Genomic DNA, 23256 nt, shown 5'->3' with positions numbered 1-23256 from the left:
CTTACACTGTAAGCTTTCTTCTGGGGCATGCTATTCCCAGGGAGAACAAAGCTCCAGGCCTGGCATGCTTCTGCAGAGCACAGTAAGCCACAGACCTGAAAGTTAAGCTCGTGTGCAATTATGTCTAGTTTGGCCCTTGCTGGTGACGCGCCAGCTGACCGACATTCTGCCCACTGGAAACGACTGGACGCCAATCAAGGGAAACCCAGAACTGGGCACGTGGCTCTCATCTTGTGACTCGACGGTCTCAATAGCCAGGTTACTGGCTCAGACCATGGGAAAACCTGCTCTCAACCCACCCCATGAAGTGAGTTACACAGCAATTTCCAATTCGAATTCTGTCCATCCTCCAGTTCCTGACACCAGCACACATGAAAAGCTATTTCCATGTGGTGCACAGCACCGATGGAGCCCCTAGGCTCAGGGAGAAGGTAGCAGAAAAGCCAGGCCAGCGAGATGATTGACAGGCAATCCACTTTCACACCAGCAACTTCTACCCCAGACTATATCATCCAAAGTGAGCCAAGTCCAGATGGGCAAGGACTTACCTCACAATCAGAAGGAATAACACGAAAACTCCTGTGGGTGCCCCCCTCCCCGTGTTTAATGATGACAGGTCTCTCTAGGACAAATAAAGACTACAAAGCAGGACACACGGTTGTATCTAAAACAATTGTTAACAATGGGATCCTTTCTCCCAGAGGATTTAAGTTCTAACTTTCCCACAGTGTACTCTGCCTTCTCACTTTATTACACAAGTATTTCTCCACATCATTCAAAATCCATCAGTTCACTTGAAGTTGTCTGTGGTTCTCCACTGGCAACATGAGCAGCAGTCTGCTATTCAGACTTCAAAAGGTTATGTGTAACAGAAGGTAGTAAATAAAGATGAAGAAGAAAAAGGAAACTAAAGCAATAAAACTTTAATGAAGACTCCACTTCCCAAAACAGTCTTGGTCACGGGTGTGATGAGTTTCAAACCCCTCCTTGAATCCTGCTGGTGTAAGTCAAGAGGGCAAGACTTAACCAAGTGAGGACAAGCTCCAGACGGATCGCACACAGGGGAAGAAACAGCAAGGCAGGCAGGGCCTTGGCGTCACTGCAGACAGCAAGGCAAGCTGAGGAGGAAGGAGCAGAAATGGTCCAACCACTGGTGCCTCTCCTGTGTCTAAGAATCTGTGCCTTCATGGACACCAAGACCCTCCCTCCGCCCAGCTCTCCTTCCCTCTCACCAGTCCCGCCGGCAGGGGATGAAGGCCTATCACTCTGGGCCTCAGCTCACTGTCTCCTCATCTGGAATGCTCCTTTTTCTACCTGCCAGGGACAGTGCTAAGTGCTTCACATGTGCCATCCCATTTTGTCCCAATGATGCCATCAGCTAGGCACCATGATGTCATTATTTCATTCTGCAGGAGGGGAAGCCAGAGCTGAATGGTAGTAAGTGACAGAGCGAGGGCTCTGAGACTCGGTGCCAGCTCCCCAGTCAGAAGGTTGGCTCTGGGAGGGGGAGAGTATATAGCTCAGTGGTAGAGTGCCTGCTTAGCATGCACAAGGTCCTGGGTTCAATCCCCAGTACCTCCGCTTAAAAAAATTAAAAATTTTAAAAAAAAGAGCCTAATTACCTCACCCCTCCACCCCTCCCCCCAAAAAGAAGAAGGAGGTCAGTTCTCTAAGGGCAGAGATCAACCCAAGAGACTCCTTTGTTGAATGAGCAGTTCCCTTACATCTCACCTCCTTCCTGGAAGTATTTGAGCAGGTTAACAAAGGTAGGTATGTTAGGGAAAACGTATAAATACAGACAAATGAAATTAAATAAAGGAAAAACAAAAGCAGACAAGAACGATGAAGGCAGAGGTATATAAATACACCAAAACAACACATAAGCCCTTCACTAATTCTACAGATAAGCTCCAGATTTGGTCCTGTGCTTTCTGTCAGCCAAAGCAAAAAAACAGAGAGTGGATATTCATACACTCGAGTTACAGATTTATATCAGAAAGTCCTGTTGCCATAGAAATTATGTTGGAAACAATGTACGTGTCAGCCATCCAGCCTGACCAAAGGGCTTCTAAATGGGCCTATTTTCTGCTTAACTATTAGCTAAACCTGCAGGCACTGCAAAGTAAACTTGACAGAAGCATCTCTAGAAAGAACCACACACTTCCCAGTTCTCTTATTCAGAATGTGCTGGGTAGATTTTAAGTCACTGAGAGAGGGTTTAAATTCTCATCACGGTGTTCTCGCTCCTAAACACTGCTGCGATTACAGCTCTTTCTCTCCCACTAGGTTAGTGCTCATCCTGGCACCACTGCCTTCTGACACTTCCAAATCCCTTCTTTGATCTCCACTGCTTCTGCACTTTTCCTTCCTTCATCTGTTTTTGTGATGACGTCTCAGCTTTGGTGATGACCAAGCACTGACTTGATAGCAGGCACCAGTCAACCCCACTAACTCACTGCCTCTCCCTGGCCAGACACATCACTGTTCATGACTGGCCGAAGACACTGTGCTAAAAAAAAAAACTCTGAAATTCTTCGTTGTCCCAAATGTAATGGCTATACTGGGTTGAACAGTATCCCCCGCAAAATTCATGCGTGCCAGGAATCTCACAACACGAACTTATTTGGAAATGGGGTCTTTGCAGATGCAGTAAATTACAATGAGGTCACACCTGCTTTAGAATTAGAGGGAGGCCCTAACCCAATGACGGTGTCTTAGAAGAAGAAAAAAGAGACACTCAGGGAGAACACCGTGTGACCGTGGAGCCAAAGATTGGAGTGATGCACCTAAAAGCCGGGGAACCCTAAGGATTGTTGGCAACCACAAGAAGCCAGGAAGAGGCCAGGAAAGAGCCCCAGGAGAGCCGTCAGACAGGGTAGCCCTGCCAGTACCCTCATTTTGGACGTCCAGCTTTGAGAACTGTGAGAGAATAACTTTGTTATATTAAGACACACAGTTTGTGTTAATTTGTTACAAAAGGAAACGAATACAATGGATAAAATGCTTTACCCAGGAGACATAGTACCAAGTCCACAAAACTGACTTTCTAACTTGGATCCCACTGGTACAGGAAAGCACAAAGCCTGGGGTCCCACTGCCTGGGTTCAAGCCTTGACTCTGCCACTTACTAGTCCAGGGCCCTTGGGCAAGTTACTTAACCTCTCTGTACCTCAGTTTTCCCATCTAGAAAATTGGGATAATGTTACCAACCTCAGAGAGTTATTATGAGGATTAAATTGGGCGGTTGACACCAAATGCCGAGATCGGGCCTGGCACATATAAGCACTAAATGTCTTTGTTATAATCAGCGTCACTAGAGGTGAAACTGACAGGAGAAGGGAGAAGCCAGTCCCTTCTTCTTAGAACTGTATATGCAAGGCCTGCCTCTCGTGGTCCTGTCCCCTCACAGCAGGCACGAGAAACCATGGGATGTCTGTCCCGGGGCTGTGCCCGGCAACCAGAGACCAGGGTTAAAATCAGGCTCTTCCACTGACACAGGATTGTCCAAGTGTCAATACTTCCAAGCTATTCTGCTGAGCCAACATCTTCTCCTGTTAAGTAACCCTAGGAACTCTACAAACCACCCTGACCACGCATTCCAAATTCATCATTAAGAGACAACGACCTGGCTACACAGAATTAGACTGCTGATCTTGTCATTCTCAGCTCATTTCTGACCAGGGAGCAGAAGAATGGCCAGCCTTCCAGAACAGCAAGCTGCCTGGTCCCGGCCCCACCTTCGCCAGGCACAATGAAGCCGGAATCCCCCCAACACACTTGCTTCACCTGGACTCCACGGCCCCAGCAGTGTATGAAAATGACCAACACAAAGGCAATTTTAAAAATTCAAAAAGAAATGACCAACACTCACCCTTCGGAAACAGCTTTCCCTTACCTTCAGTCCTTGCTTGTTCTAGAGTCTTAGCTCCTGCCACCTTTCACTCTGGTTACGAATCAGCACGATACAAACCTTGGGCTGCCAGTCACAACACAGCCAAACGGAGCCGCCAAGTCTAGTAAAACAGTAGTAACTCATTCCAAATGAACTTACTTACAAAACAGAAAGAGACTCACAGACATAGAAAACAAACTTATGGTTACAAGGGGAGGGGAGCAGGGGAAGCGGGGAGGGAGGTAAACCGGGAGTTTGGGATTAGCAGATACAAACTACTACATATAAAATAAACATCAAAGTACTACTGTATAGCACAGGGAATTGTATTCAATAGCTTGTAATAGCCTATAATGAGAAAGAATACAAAAAATATATATATAACTGAATCACTATGCTGTACACCAGAAACTAACACAACATTGTAAATCAACCATACTTAAATAGAAAATAAATAAATTTTATCCACTAAGACCTTGAAAAAAATAAAAATACTAGCATTCCAAATATGACTTCCAAGCATGACTGGGATTATCTAAATAACACCATTGAAATTGGTGGGAAATATTACATTAATAGCTTGCACTGAACATGTGTCTTCTTGGTACCAGACACCAAGCATTTTCACATAGATTAATTCATTCAATTCTGACTACTATTATTATCTCCATTTTACAGCTGAACAGCATCAATCAGGGAAGTGAAGACTTTGCCCCAGGTCACAGAGCTAACACAATTGACCCTTTAACAACACAGGGGTCAGGGGCATCGACCTTCTGCACCGTGGAAAATCCACATATAATTTACAGTCAGTCCCTCCATATCCATGGATTCAACTAACCATGGACAGTGTAGGATTGTAATACTATCAAAAAACATCCACATGTAAGTGGATCTGACCAGTTCAAACCCGTGTTGTTCAAGGGTTAACTGTATTTGGAGGAGCCAGGTGAACAAACTAAAACAATATTCTATTTTTAAAACTCTATACACCCCAGAGAGGCAACCAGTTACCTCCCTCTGCACTACTCACAGAGCCCCAGGGCAACTTTTTGTGGATGGACTCATACTATTTAAATTACCAACCACAAATTAAACTCTCTTAAAAGTGACGCATAACGTAAACGAAGTACCACATGCTGGCCCTCTCCTGCACACCAACTGAGGTTGCAAAGAAGTAAATCTGGCTGCAATTAGACATTGGTCTTTATCCTCTATGCAGAAGAGGAGGGTGTACACACGCCCTTGCAGTGGTCATCTGGAAGCCTAGCAGCCTGCATTCTGAGTTCTCCCTTGCACTCAAAGGTATTTTACCCTTCCAAGGCTCCTTCAATTCACTTAATTGAAAAGTAAGAGGTGTGTGGTAGATCCCCCAAAATTAAACACAGAATTATCACATGATCCAGCAACCCCATTTCTGGGTATATATGCCAAAGAGGTGAAAGCAGGGACTCAGACAGATAAATGTACACCTATGTTCATAGCAGCATTACTCATAACAACCAAACGGTGGAAACAACCCAAGTATCTATCCATCAGTAGATGAACAGATAAACAAAATACGGTATATACATACAATGGTATGTTATTCAGCCTTAAAAAGGAAGAAAATTCTAATATATGATACAATGTGGATGAATCTTGAGGACATTCAGCTAAGTGAAACAAGCCAGTCACTAAGAGACAGATACTGTGTGATTCTACTCACAGGAGGTACCTAGGGTAGTCAAAATCAAAGAGAGAGAAAGAAGGGTGGGTTCCAGGCAATGTGGGGAGGGGAGAATGGGGAGTTATTGTTTAATAGGAACAGAGCATCAGTTTGAGAAGATGAAAAAGTTCTGGATGTGGATGGTGGTGATGGTTGCACAGAAATGTGATTGCACTTAATGTCACTGAGCTTACACTTAAAAATGGTTAAAATAGGCAATTTTATGTTGTGTATTTTATGATAAACACATACACACAGAATAAGGGGTTTTAATTACTTCCATGAATTTCAAAACTTGGCCGCACACTGGAATCTCCTCTGGAGATTTTTTTTAATGTCTTTAATATTTTTTACATTTTAATATTCTAAAAAATATTCAGTAGTAAGAGGTTGGACACAGAAAACCCCCAGTGGGATGCACTGGGACCATCACTCATGAGACAATCATACCAGGAAATGCACCTGGTCTTCTTGGGGAATTCAATGTCATTGAACTGGTAGGGAGGTGGCAGCCCTGTTCCAGCCTGAGCAAGACAATACGAGAAACCTGACCAGACCCTGGACCCAAAAAATGGCTAGAAATACAGTTGAGAATCTTAGTGTAGAATTTAAAAGTGGATGGTGGACTTGAATGCAGGGTACTGGTGGCACTGACGATGTGGTCATGGAGGACAAGGTCCTTGTAGTTGGCACGTAAGATGGATGCAGTATTTAGGGATAAGCTGTCACAGTGTCTACAGGTGGAATAGTATGGTAAGATATTAACACAGTGAAGCTGAGTGAAAGGGACGGATGTGCAAAGTATGGTTCTTTGTGGTTTTGAGGGTTCAAAAAATTTTTAAATAAAAAATATCAAAACCAAACAAAATAAAAATATCTGTGCCAGAACTTTACCCCAAAACAAGTGAACAGAACACCTGAGGGATGAGATGCAGGGAACCAGTGTTTCCCTTGTGAAGCTCCCCTGGAGATTTTAATGAGCAGCCAGGTTGACAGCTATGAATTAGAAGAGCTCCTAACAGAGATGTGATATTATGGCAAGTGTAACAGTCAAAGATGTGCAGTTACCCAAAGAGGGTGGCCTGCCACTGATACCCAGCAGCCCTGGGAAGTCCCAAATGATCCCAGATGCCCTGCCTTCCATCCTTCCTTTTCTTGAAAATAAGCCACAACATCTCAACTCTGTAAAACCATGAGCTTTATCAACAGACTAGAAACAGCTACCTCCCCAAGCCTCATCTCCCTCTGCCCCATCGTTAAAAACAGATTTACCCTGTTTCATAATACAGTTTCCCTTTATGAAACATTCTCTTACAGCAGGGGCCTCAAAGACACTACTCTTGAAAAGTCTTTTCAATCTTGAGGCACCTACTATTCACTTGTGTTTTCATGACTTACACTTCCTAGTAAGACAAATGCTCAGACAGACCTGGAAGAATCTGGCCAAGGATTATATACTAGGATTCAGAAAATCGACATCTTGAAGATGTTGCAACTGAGAGCCAGAATTTTGCCTTCCAAGCTGGAGGAAGGGAAAAAAGAAAAAGGAAAAAAAAAGAAAGAAAGAAGAAAAAAAAAAAGGCTCACTTCAAACATGAGTCCCAAAACAGCCTGTGTCACAAAACTGAATCGGCACTGCCTTTGAGGTAGATGATTAAGTGATGAGCCCTTTTCAACACTAACAAGACTACACCAAAGAGCTACTCAAATAAGTGACTAAATTACCTCACCCCACACATATATACATACATTAGAACAGTTTTCAGCACAATCTCCTGTACCTCACACCCCTTTTGAGGTCAACACAAACCCATTTTTCAGATATAGGCGGAAGCTCAGAGAAGTCACCTACCATGTCACACAGTAAGTGGCACTTCCATCTAGGCCCTCAGATGCTAGATGCTGCCCTGGCCATTACTGCACCCCGGTCCCTCATCTTTCCAGGGTGACAATACTTCCATCACACCGCCTCAGTTTTACCAGCTAACACAGGGGCCAGTAAGCCCACAGACTAATCTTGCTTTGCCTGTGCACTGGTCACAAATGTTTTCTTCCCAGTTTGAGTGGCTAAGGGAGCAAATGCCATCTCCAGTTGAAGGACACTCCAAAGCTTCTTGATTTTATATAAGGCTCTGGTCACACTTGACCCTGAAGGCATCTGGTCTGCAAATCCTGGGTAACTTCCATCACATACACAGGACCGAGGACTCAGAACTTCTTGTTGAATTAAAAATAATAATAATAATGAGTGGTCTACCTCCATAAGGCTCTTGAGAGTTCCCCTTCTCAGTCAAGAGAATAATCCCCTACTTTTAAGTCAACTACTTTTACTTCACTGTGGACACTACTTTTTGATTCATCGCCTTTTACAAGTCAGTTTCCCACACACTTTCCCTTTACCAATTGTGAAAATTTGGACCAGCTACTGCCCACCTGGGATTTTTTTTTCTGTCACCACTCCCTACTTCACCTTGTGTATTCTTAGGGTTTTTATCCCGTCTCTCCCCATCTTTATCTCAACTACAACAGCTAAACAATTATGTAGTCCTGGACCTCTCAACACTGTCTGTCAATCTCTGTCTCTTAATCTGTCTCTCACACAAGCATGTGTGTGTGTACTCACTTACACACACACACACACACACACACCTGGAAAATCAGATCTCCACTGAATTCTTCCAATAATAACATTTGTTTTTCAGACTCTAATTTTCTCACATCAAAGCTTATAACTAGCGATAACATTGGATCTTGGACAACAAAGGGTAATTATTAGAGCTTTTCTCAGTATAAAAACATTTTTAGAGTAGAAAATTCATAGGAAAAAAACTTTTTTGGGGGGGGTTTACCCATTATCTCATTACCTAGAAAGAACTACTGTTGACATGTTGAATGATTTATATGCCAGACACTGGGGATACAGCAGTGACCAAAAGACAGTTGCAACACAGAAGGATCTTAATGCTATTCTAATGTTATCCATATTATTCTCAGAGTAATCAATGTAGTGTACTATTTTTCAAAACACATTTGCTGTAGTTTATCTGAAAGATAACACAAGGTAAAAACAGTTTCAAGAATATTCCCACCTTTGCCCTCAGTCTCTCTCCCCAAAAGCAACCTCTAAAAAGATGTTTGCATAACCTTCTAGAGATATTCATGAGGACACAGGTTAAGTCCACCGTCCCCGTTGGGCTGCTGGATCTTGTTTGTCCTACTCAACAGATCAAAGGTACACATTTTCAGAGATTTCAAAACTACTACAAAGAAGCCCATTGTTAAGTCCCAGTTCTTTCTCAGAGTTCACTTAATCAAATGTGAAAAGTTACAACGAGAACCTACTTTGAAAAGTAAGAGGTAAGCACAATCCCCTAACGTGCTGGTCAAGTCCAACTGACAACAGCAAATATCACACTGGAGAACTGACGAAGCAAGCTCTGGCACTGTCGCCAGAGTCAGTACCAAGGCAAGGAAAGGACTCACATGCCCCTGGTTCTCATGGATGGGTAACTGTATCTTTATATGTTCTTTTTAAATTTTTTTCCTTTGGAAAATAAATTAGTAGATACAGAACAAAAGTGAGAGCCTATTTGTATTAGCTGTGGAATGACCATTTCTTAGAAAAACTTGCTGAGAGTTCCGTAAGAGCACGTCTCTGGGAAGCCGCCTTCCTGGATTTGAGAGGGGAAGAGCAGAGCTCAGAGGGTGGGTGAGTGGAGAACTCAGATCCCATGAGGCTGGATGACGAGGTACTGACATGTCGGCAGGCCCCTCACGCCAACCCTGCGAAGCCTGCCTGGGCAGCCCAGGGCAGAGGCGGAGGACGTGAATGTGACAGACATACCCCGGACCAAGGCAGGAACCAGCCAAGCCTGACTGGTCCCAGGGCTCCTTTTTGGGGGAAGTGAGGTGAAGAGGGGTCGATAAGAACTATTTGCAAGAAATTTGCCCAAATTAAAAAAAAAAAAATCTAGTAGAAAGAGGGGGAGACAGAATGAATGAGTAATTTGAACATGGGGACAAGAGAAGCAGCCTAGACTCATTTCCAACGGCTCCAACATTCCAGTTATTCCTATAAATTGAGGTTCACTGGCCCATGAACCTGAAGTTTCACAATCTTTCTAGTGGCAATTAGGACTGAGGGCTGTCAAATGAACCCAGCATATTTCCTCCTCTTCCTCAACCTCCTTCTAAATCATCACAGCACTAGGTTGACCAGATGTTTGGAGGACCCAAGCACCCAAGCCAAACGCCTCAGTCTGAACCAGGCGTAAAGATAAACGCTTATTTCAAGTAGCTCCTTCCCGTATGGATAGTATCATGAACCCCTGGGCTTTCAAATGCACAGCAGTACCAACTTAATACTGAATGAGACAACATGATGCTTAGTGACTGCAGAGTGACAATTCCTCACCCAGGTATACTCACGACAACTCCACAAACACTCCTAAGATGACAAAAAATGCAGCGCAGAAATCCAACCCCCCATCCAGCTTTATTTGTTAACAATGAGCAACAGAATATGTTAGGCTTCTCTTTTTAAGTGTGTATGAACAAGGATTAATTTTATCTCCACCCAAATTGATAGATGGTCTCCACCTACATATAGATAACTGTGTTCCCTGAACATAGTTGAATACATGCGCTCAAGACAGCCTGGGATGTTTATGTCAATTGTATCTCGATTTTTTAAAAAATGTATATGGGGCCAGGATTTTGAATTCATTTTCTATTAAAAATGAGAAAAGGGTAAAGAGGTGGGGAGACAGGCAAGGGGCAGGAGTGATGAGGGTGATACCACTGTCGCCGCCCCCCTCCCCCATTCAAGGGCTGACTCTATGGGGACACATTCTGAACATGCATTGAAACATTTAACCCTCTGAGCATGCGCCTTGCCACCTACATTTTACAGGTGAGGAAACTGAGGCAGAGAGAAATTAAAATAGCTTGCCGAGGTTCCACAGACGGTGAAAGCAAATCCAAGCTCAACGTGAAATGTCTGCCTGGCAGTCAGACTCTGGCGATTACTTTTAACTTAACAGATAACAGAAATAAGTTCCTCATTGAGACAAACAGTACGGTGCAGGCACGTGAAGCCCTGTACTGTAACGACATCAAACATCTACTGAGTGTCTTCTAGGTACCAGGGCTCCAGGTTACCGGCTAGGCACAGAACCTAGCATCACTTAAGTATTTCAGACATGTTGCTTCAATCACATGTACATCAAGTCCATTGACATGGAGATGATAAGGAACTACATTAACACTACATAAGATTGAATTCAGACTGGTAATAAAATAAGAGCAGTGAGACAAAATTATCAGGAACGAATCTGCCTTAACTTGTGAAAAATGGTGTAAAAATGTCTTCAGAGATTTAGTAGTAATGGAGAAAAGAGAACAAATAAAAGTCATCCTCTTGAGGGATCGGAAGCAAAAAAATCATGGGACTGTCCTCCTATCTTTAATCAATAGAAAAATAAACAGATCTATAGTTTCCTGTAACGTGGGGATGACCTGAGTGCACTTAATCCTATCAAATAATATCTCTGCTAACATATTCAACTGTTCTAAAAATCGAGACTGAACAAACTTTAAGTTGCCCTGGAGGGAAAAAATGAGGGGAGAAGACATCTTTCAACCCTTACTGTCCAGGAACCCCTTGCAAGGATCAGAGTCCAGCGTGGCCAGGACTGGGACCCTCCCTTTCACACAAACAGGTTCCCCAGCTCACTCAGCCTGAGCTGAGCACCACCTGCCCCTAGAAGTCCTTGAGGAGTTGATGTCACTTAATCCCTAGTTAGTGGAGATTTGGGACTTTATCTTGTAAGTCACAGTTGTTTCCCAGAAAGGAAAAAAGCAACCTTACAGCCATACCAAAACAAATCCTATAAAATAAACACAAGCCTGTAGCAAAATCAATGTCGGGGTTTGTATGCAGTACATGTGTGTGCCCAAGTCAAACACAGAAGGAATTCTGTAAATAAAGCCATCGGTAACGCACCCACATGTTTTCACTTACCGACCTACAAGCACTGTGGAGAGGGTAATCAAATACTAGGGACGTGTTTTCACCCTTGCACTAGAGTGGTACATCGGAGTTGCCTGGACGGCTTATGGAAACTTTGCTCGGCCTTGTCCCCTCCAACCCCCCACGCTAGTTTCTGATTCCGAAGATCTGAGTGGGGCAGGGAATTTGCCTTTCCAGCAAGTTCTCAGGTGATGCTCTGCTGCCACTGCAGCCCCAGGAACTGCTCCAGGAAAACCACCGCACTGGCTGGAGAAACAGCTGTCAGCGCCTCTGGGCCCCCTGGCAAGAAGGGCCCTGCCCAATCCATGATTGGAAAATGAAGGGAGAGTCCAGTTAGAGTGAAGTCAAACCTGAGAGCCTGCTAAGAACTGGAAACATGGCATTAGCCACTTTCAACAAAACTGGGATGTCTGTCATGTGATGGCACTAAATCTCCAGTGAAATCTGAGAGGGAAAAATTGCCATTAAGTAGAGATTATGAGGAAAAGAGGGTAGAAGAAATCCGACCTCCTGCATAATGTAGTTAATATCCTTGCCCTGCTGTAACTACATCCTTTCTGATCTGTTCTTGAAGAACTTACCTTATGAAATGGCCTGGAGATAGCTGTCTGTCTCCCTGGCTGGAGTCAGCTTCAGCTCCACTGAGGCTCCATTCCTGCCTCTCTTTGTATTTGCCAGTTGCCATCAGTTCCATGATCTTCACCATTGTTTAATAACTTCCAGCCTATCCTAAGCGAAATTACCTGACAAACCTACCCTTTCAAAATAATTCCCAAACCTACAGGCCTAGTGAAGGGGCCTCTGCACACCACACACGTCCCCAGACCTCACCCATCCTCCTACTGTCTCCAGCACCAAGCATTCCAACACACCCACCCTTCCACCAGCCCGCAATGCACTGCACCACTTGCTGATAAAATCTAATGACAAGTTAAAAAAAAAAAAGAAAAAGAAAAAGGGCCTCTCGAAGAACCAGGTGCTTCAGTGAGAGACTAGATTAAACCACTCTCCTCAAGACAGCTCTAAGTGCCTTTTGTTGCCTACAAATAAAGGATTTCATGATAAATTCCTCTTTAGCGTCACTTCCCTTCCACAGCACTGACCCATACATCAGCCCCACCAAAACACCCACACAACAAATATGCTGGAATGCCTTGCAGGTTCTCCTCTGACTTCCCTCAAGGTCATGGTCACAACCTTCATGAAGTCTTCCCATGTGCCCGTTCAAATGCATTGCTCCCATGTCTTCACTTCCGCAGAACTTGGAAGTGCCCTAATAGAAGTGTAAGCATTATTCATCATCTTCCAGGTTCTCTTATAAGCTGTAATCATCTTAGTCATCTTAGTCATTTTTCCTCCATCCGTGATGTGTCTGTTGTACGCGTTAGGTGCTCAGTCAATTGAAATAGCTGCAATGTGTTTAGTGCAATGTGTTTAGCACAGGAGAAAACCCCAAAGCTACTCAGGCCATTAATGGCCAAGTCAGGATTTAAACCCACATCTACTCAACACCAAAGCTTTCGCCACTTCACTGACACCATTCTGCCTTTCCAAGGAGAAAAATAAAATAGAACTGTCAAACGAAAAAGTTTCAGCTCACTGGTCGGTCAACCCACTGCAAACTTCTGCCTGATTTCTCATCAACCCCAGACTTGAAGGGCATGGTCAGTATATGTAATAACGTGTATTTTGCAAATTATCCTATTTGGAATCACTGGAGCATGCTGCTCTATTATGGAAAAGCCTTTCTTTCATTTCGGTGCCTCACAGTGCAAGGGGATGTCTCTATACACACAAAAAATGTTTGGACGGAGCCTGGATGTACTCTATAAAAAGCCCATGTGTTCTTCAATGCTTTTCCTTGGGGGTAAAAAAACAAAATAACCTTTGGAGGATACCATGCATCTGCTTTCAAAAGAGACACCCTCCAATCAGCTCCCGGTTTCCAAAGTTTGATAAAAATCAAGACCAGCACTTGAAACAGACAGAAAATCAGGGCGAAACCCCTATGATGAGGCAGGGGAGTCAACAGCCGGTGAGAACAGGCTTCGGGGTCTGACACCACGGGCTTCCACCTCTGTCACCAGCCAGCTGTGTGGACTTCAGACAGTATTGTGGCTTTCAGCCTCATTGTGATAAGGGAAAACCACTGGCCCTCTCGAAGGTAGTAATGAGCAGATGACAACATCCAGCACTTGATAAATTCACAAACTCAAATTCCACACCCTAAGCCGAGCCCCTAACCTGCAGGACTTAGCTGACTCAGATCAGAAGTGGGGTGGCCTTTGTTTCTCTTTTAGTTACCGTGAAGACTTCATAAGCCCTCGATCTGCCTTTTCAATAAAATAAGCTGTTAAAAAGCTTATGGAATGGGGAGCTGAGGGGCAAACCAATGGTTCCCTAGAGAAAAGGCAGTTTGCTAACACCTTCAACAACACTAAGGTCTACAACAAACCCAGTATTACAAGCTTAGACTCTCCCAAACAAGTCATTTTGGCTAAAGGCATGTGTAATTACAGTAAAAGCCTACCAAAATAACACTTAAGCTGCTGACCTTAAAGATCGTTCTGAAAAGCTCCACCAAAACATTAGCACATGAAGGAGGGACTTGACTTTTTGCCTCCTGCAGACTGCATCACAGGGCAACGCTGCAGACATCCCTCTGCCTTCAAAGGAAAGCACTGATAGACTGTTAGAGCCAAGCGGTCCTCAACACAGATGGATTCAATCCTGTTTCATGCACCCAAGTTTAACTACTTCAGAACTTCAGTGCCTGGTACTGGAAAAGGGCTAAGAGGTTTAGTTGTGTTGATCCCCACCCAACACTCCAGCTACCAGGTGATTTAGAAATCTCACCATTCAGACAAGAGCATTTATCCAAAGCTCAGAGCATCGGCCAGAACCTCCCTCCCCCCACCACAACACACACATACACACACTCACTCTGGGCTTACGTTGCACTTTTTAAGAGAAACAGTGAAACATTAATCGAAATGAGTTTTACATCTCTTATGAAAGGAAAGAAGTTCTGCAGAGGGTAGAAAACCACAATTCCTGCCACAGGCACACTGATGACTGACCCACAGGAGGCACTTAAATGTGGATTGGACCATCAGGGATGAGTGAAGTCATCTTAGGCACAAAGCCCCTCTTTGCTGTCAGTGGTCTTTTTAACTCTCAAGTAACTGGAACAAAACTTGTGACAGATCATGGTGGGAATGTGTTTTCAGAATTACTTTGGCAAATACATCACAGTCTGTTACAACAGCACCAAAGCTATTGGCAAAACATCCCTAAGCATAAGCTTCATTTAAATTTCAATTTGATGGTAGAAAGATACTCTGGTTGTAATATAATATTCTATTTATGTCTTCACCCTTTTCCTTTTTCCACATCTTCCCTGAAGAACTGTGTCAGTGAGCTTTGTTCTTTATAACGTCTCACACAATAACTTCACAGGTTGCCAGAGGATGTGGCCAACATGGAAGGAGCAAGGATTAAATGGAAACGGTCTATTTAAATTTAATTCAGCCCTCCAGGGTGTCCATCAGGAAGACTTCAGCTGCCTCTCACATCCAAAATCTGAGAAGGGAGCCTTCGTGGAGAACTCATCGAGAAATCCCTCAAGAACAACTGACTATGTAGTAATTACAGACACTCAGCCTCGTGGAGAGGAGAGCCATCACATCAGCCCCAGGCTGAGTTAATTTACTTTGTACAAGGATGTCTGACATCAATGGCAATTCGAGGAGAAGAGAGACGGCAGACTATAAGACCAGACCAAAAACAAGCTTAAGACAAACTACCAAAAAAAAAAAAAAAAATGGTTTTAAAGTTCAGTCTCAAATACACTTTACTCAGAATGTATGCCACTGGAACGGAAATTACCACCAAGTATAGGGACTCTGGTTATCTTTACATGTTGGGAATAAAGCCTGCTTGGTATAGTTCAGGGTTTTATTGAACCTGTATTTATCAAACCCACAAACAAAAAAAAGCTCAGCTCTACAGTGTAACACAGCAAGTACAATCCTGCGTCCTTCTTCCTTGGCCTTCCTATGAAGAGCTCAAAGCACTATTTTCAGTCTTGTGTTAATAGAAGGCCCAGAAAACCAACCACCACCAGAAATTATACATTCTAATATATCATACTGTCTGCTTTTGCATTTAGAATCAGTTAGGTGGTATCTATTAACACAAAGGTGTATTCTACTAGATATCATTTTAAAAATAAACTATGAACATATATCATTCGTGAATGTGGTATCAAAATCACAGACATGTTTATTTTAAAGACATAACAGGTTACTGTATTAAAGCCTTAATATTTCAGGGTGGCCATAAACTGCAGGAATCAACAAATGCTTTCCTTTTTTTTTTTTCTTTATGATAGGTGACCAAAGAATTCCAGCACTTCATGAACTGGGGGAAGGTAAATGGGAGTGATTCCAACAAGATGGAGCATCACCCATTACACCAGACTCGTGAGAAAAGCTGGACGATGATTTCCAAAGACAGTGGTCGTGAGGAGTGCTCTTCATGCTTGTGGACCTGAACTCAACTGCTGCTTCTAGCGCTCTCTAAAACCACAGATGCATTCCATGAAAACCAAGCGCCATCACAGATGCCCAAGTGGGACCCGTGGAAATTTGGAATTAAGGCACTGCATTCACTGCAACTTTGCCCAGCACACTGAACCAGGGAAGGACAACACACTTAACAGATCGTGGTTTACAACGGGATATTCAAACCCATTTTTTAAATGCATACTAAACTAGTTTCCACACTTTGTGGTCATCTTATAAATTGACACAGTGAAGCTACCACATGACCTGGAAATTTGACACATAAAAGACTTTTACCAACCTGAGGATGGTTGACACCACCCTGGATGAGCACATCCCAACCCAGGGAGCTTTGCCATCTGTGTGGTTTAGCAACGTGCAAACTAAGGCCGCAAAGGGCTGCACCGGGTTAACTGTTAAATGCATTTCCCTAGAGTGCAGAGGCTGCAGCTGACTCCTCACTGCATGACACAGTAAAGGTCATATGGGAAAAAGAACTTCCCATCTCCGGTGCTCCATTCCAAGACTTGCGGGAGGAAGGGAAGGGTAACCAAGTTGACCACTAACCTTTCTTTATCAGAGAAGACTGCGGCCCTCACAACCAGCCAGAAGCACAAAACATAACCCTGCATCAGGTTATCACCACCTTAACCCAAACCTGGTACCCTCGCCACCAAAGCCAGCCTGGGCAAAAGATTAACCTATGATCCTCGACCATGGGTCCAATGACAGCGCCGACTCTGTTGAAAGAAAGGGCGCCAAGTTTCTGTTTGTTTTAAAGGAAATACTTCCTGGCGCATGTTTGGTAATGACTCTGAACTCTGTACACGAAGCCACGTGGTTGGTGCTAATCTGGTTCTATCCACTCAGGATCCGCCAAAGCAACCTCTTTCCGAGGGCAGTCCCCGGCTGGATAAACGACACCATCTCGTTCAAGTCACGCGGGCTCCAACCGGATCCCGGAGAGCCCAGCGCCGCGTCGCGTTCTCGTCACAATCCTCCTGCGCGCCGCACAGACCCCGTGGGGCTAGAGTGGGGCGGGGAGGGGAGAGACTGGGGCCGGCGATGTCTCTTTCGGCTGCAAGAGGAAAGGACTCCCACCTGTGGGGTCCAAACTGGTTCTTGCGGCCCAGGTGAAGTCCGAGGGAGCGGGGTAGGAGGAGACGCCAGCCCTTCCAGGGAAGCCGACGTTGCCACTAGCAGAGTGCGCGGGCACACTACTCAAGAGCCCACCTGTAGCCACAGCAAACAAACGTTCCTCCCCTTCTGAGTTGGAAGAGTCAGATCCCTTACGCCACCCCCTGGCCCGAGCCAGCAACGGCCAGGAGCTCCGCGGGCTCCTCACCTGATACCCCGAAACCCCCAACTTGGTGTGTCCCCGGGTACAGACCCAGCGCTGCCTCGCGCCACGGTGGGGTGTGCGGGGTAGAAGACGGTGGTGCCAGCCAGGGATTAGGAATTCGTGGGGAGAGGGAAGGACGCCGCTCACTAGTTTTTGCAACTCTAGCTCCCAACTTTGCCAGCCACCCAGCTGCCCTCCAGTCCCCTCCGCGGCGCGCACCCAGCTCCCTCGGCTTCTCCAGCGCCTTCCTTGGGGAGAAAGTTCCCCAAAGCCGGCGAAGCCCCGCGAGCCCGCTGCACTTACAGCCGTAGCGGGGTCTCTGCAGGGACGGCTGCTCCTCGTGAGGCATCCTGCGCGGCTCCGGGGGCACGCCCGGGGCGCGCCCCCCGCGGCTCCCCTCGCTGGCCAGGCTCGCCGCTCCGCGCCCCGCCGGCGCGCTCGTATCCGGCCTCTCTCTGTCCTCCCCCAGCGGCCCCCGATTTGGCGCCCCGCTCGCTCCGTGCTCCCTCGTCAGCGCCCGCTGCTGCCTCCGCGCGCTGACACCCGAGCAAAAGTGAACTCTCCTCCCTCGCTCGCTCCGGGCCGCCGCCGCCTCCCAGGCAGGTTTCCTTTCTCCTCCAACCCGGCCCCGTTATCCACCGTGGTGGGAGCCCGCGCCGCGGCGCAGCGACCTCTACCGCGCGCGGGGCGCAGCGCCCTGCCGCCTGGACCCGCCCCTGCCCGGCCCGTGGCTGCAGGAAGGCGCCGAGCGGGCCCTGGGCCGGGATCCCCTGCAGTTGGGGCTGGCGGCCACCCCGCCTAATTTTTCACTTGTGGAGCGTTTAGAGGGTGGAAGTGAACCTCCGCGGACAAGAGCAAGAAAAACCGCAGAAGACACAGGCAGTCGCAGCCGCCCAGGCTGTTGCTCAGTTACAGAAGGACAAACAGCGTGGTTCCTTTTCCTTTGGGGAGATGGCGCGCTGACTTTTTTCTTTCTTTCTTTCTTTCTTTCTTTCTTTCTTTCTTTTTTCCCTTCTAACGTTGCTTCTGTGACTCCTTGTCTACAAAATACAGGGTTCCCCTTTCATGACAAGAAACTGAGAGCGTGTGTTTGCCAAAGAGACGAGATAAACACTTCTCGTGCAACCACTCAACTCTGAGTCTTCTCCGCTCACCTTTGGCCCGCTCCCCTCCCCCAAGTACAGAACTACCGCCCTGCCCAGCTGGGGTCGCACACCACAAAAACCTTTTCCGGCTAAGTTTTTAAGGAAATTAAACTGCATGTGGCAGTTTTAAAAGGTGGCTTTTTTTTTTTAATGCAGTCACCTGGAGCTATTTTTCCCTTTGTGCCTCAGAGTGATAAGATCTGTAGGAATGTGTGACTTTTCTCTACCTGTGTCCTCATCTGCTCATCAAATGTGGCATGTGTGGGAAACCAGATGGCTGGCCAAAATAAAATAATTGGGGTAGAGTTATGAGATTATTTCGCTGGAGAAAGGGTGGTATAATGACACTAACCATTTCTAAGTCTGCCAAGATACAGAGAGAGGCCAGCTGTTTTCCATTTCATATGGGAGATGCAGTTCTCTTACCTGCTGAAACTCAGATTCTAGCCCCCACCTCGGTTTCCAGTTCCGTTGCTCTGGGCCGGGCTGAGAATCTGCATTACGAACACGCTGCCCGGTGATACTGACACTGCAGATCTGTTAGAAGGTAGGGACAAAGGATCTCAGTTGGACTCAGGGCTCAGTTTTCTGATGGGAGGGCAAGGGGATTCTCTCCCAACCTCCTCTCCCTCCACCCCATTAGATTCTTATTTGGTTGGATGGGATGGGGGGGTCTTCTCCCTTAAAAAGCCTCGTATTATAAGAGCAATTCAAAAGTGAAATGTCCACATTTCGAGGCACAGCACCCTGTCAGTGTTCACCCAGACCGGGTCATGTTCAAGGGGAGTTTCCTGTGTTTCCGTACATGCTGAATCGGTTATCTCAAGTTCATTTCATCTCAATGATTCCATGAATTAAGTACTAACAGTTAAGCCCTTACTCACACGTATCACTTTTCAGTATGAGTGTATGAGACTTAGGACCCAGAAAAGTGGTAGTCTTTAGTATTTAGAGGTAGGAGGAAAATCAGTGTAAACAAGAATGGTCAAGGAAGGTGATAGCGTTTGAACGTATGGCTTGCGGTAGACCTTCAATAATGGGTAACAGTTGGATAGAGAATGTCTGCTCCTGGAAGATAGGCAAGGACAAGGGACAATGGGGTGGGGCATGAAGTTGGAAGAGGGTGGAAGCCTCAAAGTTGGTATCAGATCATGGAGGACACTGAATATCAAGCTAAGAGAACTGGCTATTATAGAAGCATTTGAGAGCTCTTAAAGGTTTGGGCATAGGAGCTGCATGGTGCAAGGGAATTTAGGGAAGGGAAATCTTGCAGCAGGTTATAGGATGGATTCCAGGGGGGCAGCTGGGGGGTGCTGACACCTGATGGAACAGGCTGTGGCAGGGGTAGAAATAGTAAGGAGAGCTTCAGTGAGGTTGACACCAGTAAGAGTGAGAAACGGGGAATTTTAATATGAACAAGTTGGCACCATCAACATTTATATCGATATCACAAATTGTAATAAGTAAATATCTGTTAACAGTAGGAAGTGAAGATTAGAGCCTAAATAGGCGGTCTGCAGAAGAGCAGCTCTAAGTTCATGTTCCAGCTGGTCAGCTCTTCTTTGAAGGCTCTGGGGAGGTTTCAGAGCTCTGTCATGGCTAATGTTTCTATGGAGAACTTAACGCTAAGAAGAAATTATAAAAGCAAATGTTACTGGGGTTTGTTTTTTTTTTTTTTTTGCACATCCTGAAATTAATCTTTGGGATTTCAGTCTGCATTCACTGGGTATCAGTACTATCTCACAGATCACTTCTCTGCAGAACCTCAGAAAAAAACATGTCTGCAGAATTCTGGGCTATTTTCTCTTAGGGTTTGACATTGGAAAGTGATTCAGATAAATACAAGGCAATGTGCCAGCTTACTTTGCCATCTCACTGTGCTTGCAAAAATATTAAAACAAAAAGTGAGGCCATCTAGTGAAAAAATGTTTTTTTAATAAAGCAAGAAGAGTTTTTTCCTTTAGAATAAAAGATGACATTGGAAAACTAGTAGACTCGGTAAAACAATTTTTAAAGCAATATTATTTTAAAAACGATTGTTTTCTGAGACCCACCTCTCTCCTTCTGATTAGTTGAAAGAAGGTATTTGGAAAAAAATGCATCTTTGTTTTTAAATAACAGATTATTTTTATCAAGACCATCAAACAGGATTTTAAAAGTATGAGTAAAGATCTTGGCATGCAACTTTAACATTCCATTCACCTTTGAAATGATTTGGTTATTGTCCAATAATATCATGTTATTGATCATTTTAACATATTTACCAGAAGAGTGACCCATGTGCTTTCAAAGCATCACCCAAAGAAGTGAGGCATGAAAAAATGACAGGAAAGAAATCATTCCAGCTTTTTTCAAAGTCCTAGGAGACTTTGGGTTGTTAAAATTCTCTAATTCATTCCCTGTCCCAGAAAAAGAGAGATTCTGAGAAGGAGCAAGAACTACACTTTAGTGCAAAGGAGACCTCTATATCCCGAAAGGGAATTGTTACAGTCCAACGTCAGATTCAAAAAAATAAAAAAATAAAATAAGAACAGAAATAAACCTAACAGTCAGTGTTTCAGTTCTCAAAAACAAAAGTCCCGTAGTAGTGTCAGGGTAGAGAATAACTGTAGAACTGATGGTCTCTGCATTGTTTTATGGTCAAGGAAACAGAAACAGAGAAGTTGCAGGATTTCCATGGTGATAGAATAATAGAGCCATAGTGACATTCCGGGTCTCTGCCCATTGCCTTTTCTACTGTTCATGTTTTTGTTTAATATATACATATTTTCTTTCGATGAAGTCCTTTTTCACTTCACTAAAGCCTATAGTTCTGGACAACTTTCAAACATTTTGTCAATGTTAAATCGGCAAGCCTTCTTGGCAATCTTGCCCTTTTCTCTTTGCTTTTAAAGTTCCAAAGAAATCAAAGCAGGGAGAGACTAAACTTTAATATTGGTAATCAGTCAATCAATCAGTCCACACACAAGTTCCATTGTCATTTTTCCTATTTCACAGTTTCTGAAAGTTAGAATTCCAGGGACTCTGAGAAGGTGATCCTCAGGGTAGCCTAGAATGGAAATGAGGAGGAGGGAAAAGCAACATTAATTCTAGGTGGCCCCCTTCACTGTTTATCCTCTTTACCCTGCATTAACTTTCTCAATTGCATTGATCATCTGACATAGCATAGAATGGATTATTTGTCTATTGTCATCTCCCACTAAAACGTGAGCTTCTTGAGAGCTGGGACTTCATCTTATTTTGCACTGCTGTGTGCCCAGGACTTGTGGCAATGCCTGGAATGTAGTAGCTGCTCAATTATTTTGTTACAATCATGAATTTACTAAATCCTGGTATGTACCAGGCACCATACTAGAAATAGTTGTAACTTTCAACCTGTTAACAACTCTGTGAAGATCTGATTATCCTTATCCAACAGTGAAGAAACAGACTCGGACTCTCATAGGTAGTACAGTAAATGGCAGCGCTGAGTTTACCTAAATCCAAGCTTTTTCCCCAGCACAAAAACACATCTCCTATTCTTCAGACTAATAAATTGAACTGCAAATTTTAACAGGCTCACCTTCTACGAAACACATGTTCCCTTTTCCCAAGTGAATGCTAAAGATATTGCTATAAATGCCCCCAAATTACCATCATCTATTTGCCATCACAGAGAACTAGGGATCTGGGGTCCCATTGTGTCCAGGCACTAGTTCTGACTAAAGTTTTACTAATACGCCTCTGCATGTCCCTGTTGGTTTTATACGTATATAATGAGATAAGATCTGAAAGGTGCTTAGCTAAGGGCTCTACACGTACTTGTAAAATTGTCCTGAATCCATTTCTTTAAAATTATTTGTGATTTCCCATTAACTATAACTTCAAGTGTGCTTTATTCTCATCTCAGATTGATCTATCTTTGGCAGTAGCTCTTGGTCTCAGCTTTAATTTTCTCTGCCTGATGCTTATACTCCCCTTCTGGAACATTCTGTCTTCATTGGTAGATGAGAGGCAAACGAACTTCCAGCCAACCAAGGAGAGCTTGGATATTTTGAAAGAAGTTTCACTGTTTATCAGAGAACGAAAATTAAAGCACTCATTATGTTACCGACCTGGGCTCTTAGGCTCTTATAATCAACAGAAATTGATAAGAAGCCAGAGGAGAAATTCAGGCAAGGCTTTGTTGGGGCTCATGCTGCAGTAGGGAGTGAGAACATGAAACAGGTGCCCTCCTGGCTCCCTGAGGAGGGCAGGCTGGTCCCTTAAATGGGGTGAGGGTCGGGGCGGATTGGTGTGTGGAGCCTAAGGGCTGGCTTGGGTGGTCTGCCCACCCCAACTGGCTTGGTGGTACTGTGTGCAGGGATCATGCACAATACCCCGATTTTGCTTAGGACATCTCTGAGATGGCAGCTGATTCATGGCCTTTTTGTGTCCTATTGTTTGTAATTGCCCTGACCGTGCATGCACACAGTTATCTATAGTCTCATATAGCTTCTCTGTATTCTGTTGCTCGATCAGACGTCTGTCCAGGTGCAAGTACTCCAGTGAAGGGTCCCAGGTCCCAGCCTAACTCAATTCGGCTGACAAAAAT

At 44.7% G+C, this 23256-nt stretch overlaps 1 protein-coding gene across 2 annotated transcripts in view; it reads right to left on the bottom strand.

Annotated features, from left to right (window-relative positions):
* IQGAP2 (IQ motif containing GTPase activating protein 2) overlaps positions 1-18181 on the bottom strand; it is a 264053-nt gene extending 245872 nt beyond the window's left edge. Inside the window, exon 1 of one of the 2 annotated variants that reach the window (XM_010949276.3) lies at positions 17842-18181. In XM_010949276.3, coding sequence (XP_010947578.3) covers positions 17842-17887 — 46 coding nt within the window. In that variant the 5' untranslated portion in view covers positions 17888-18181. Of the gene's footprint in view, positions 1-16763; positions 16783-17841 lie in introns of those variants that run through there. The other variant, XM_074360016.1, reaches the window with a different exon arrangement.
* Positions 18182-23256: the final 5075 nt, after the last annotated feature.

Source organism: Camelus bactrianus, chromosome 3, assembly GCF_048773025.1.
Source record: "Camelus bactrianus isolate YW-2024 breed Bactrian camel chromosome 3, ASM4877302v1, whole genome shotgun sequence".
In the NCBI taxonomy this organism is placed as follows: domain Eukaryota; kingdom Metazoa; phylum Chordata; class Mammalia; order Artiodactyla; family Camelidae; genus Camelus; species Camelus bactrianus.
Note: the sequence above shows the minus strand (reverse complement) of the source record. Positions and strands in the feature narration are given on the sequence as shown.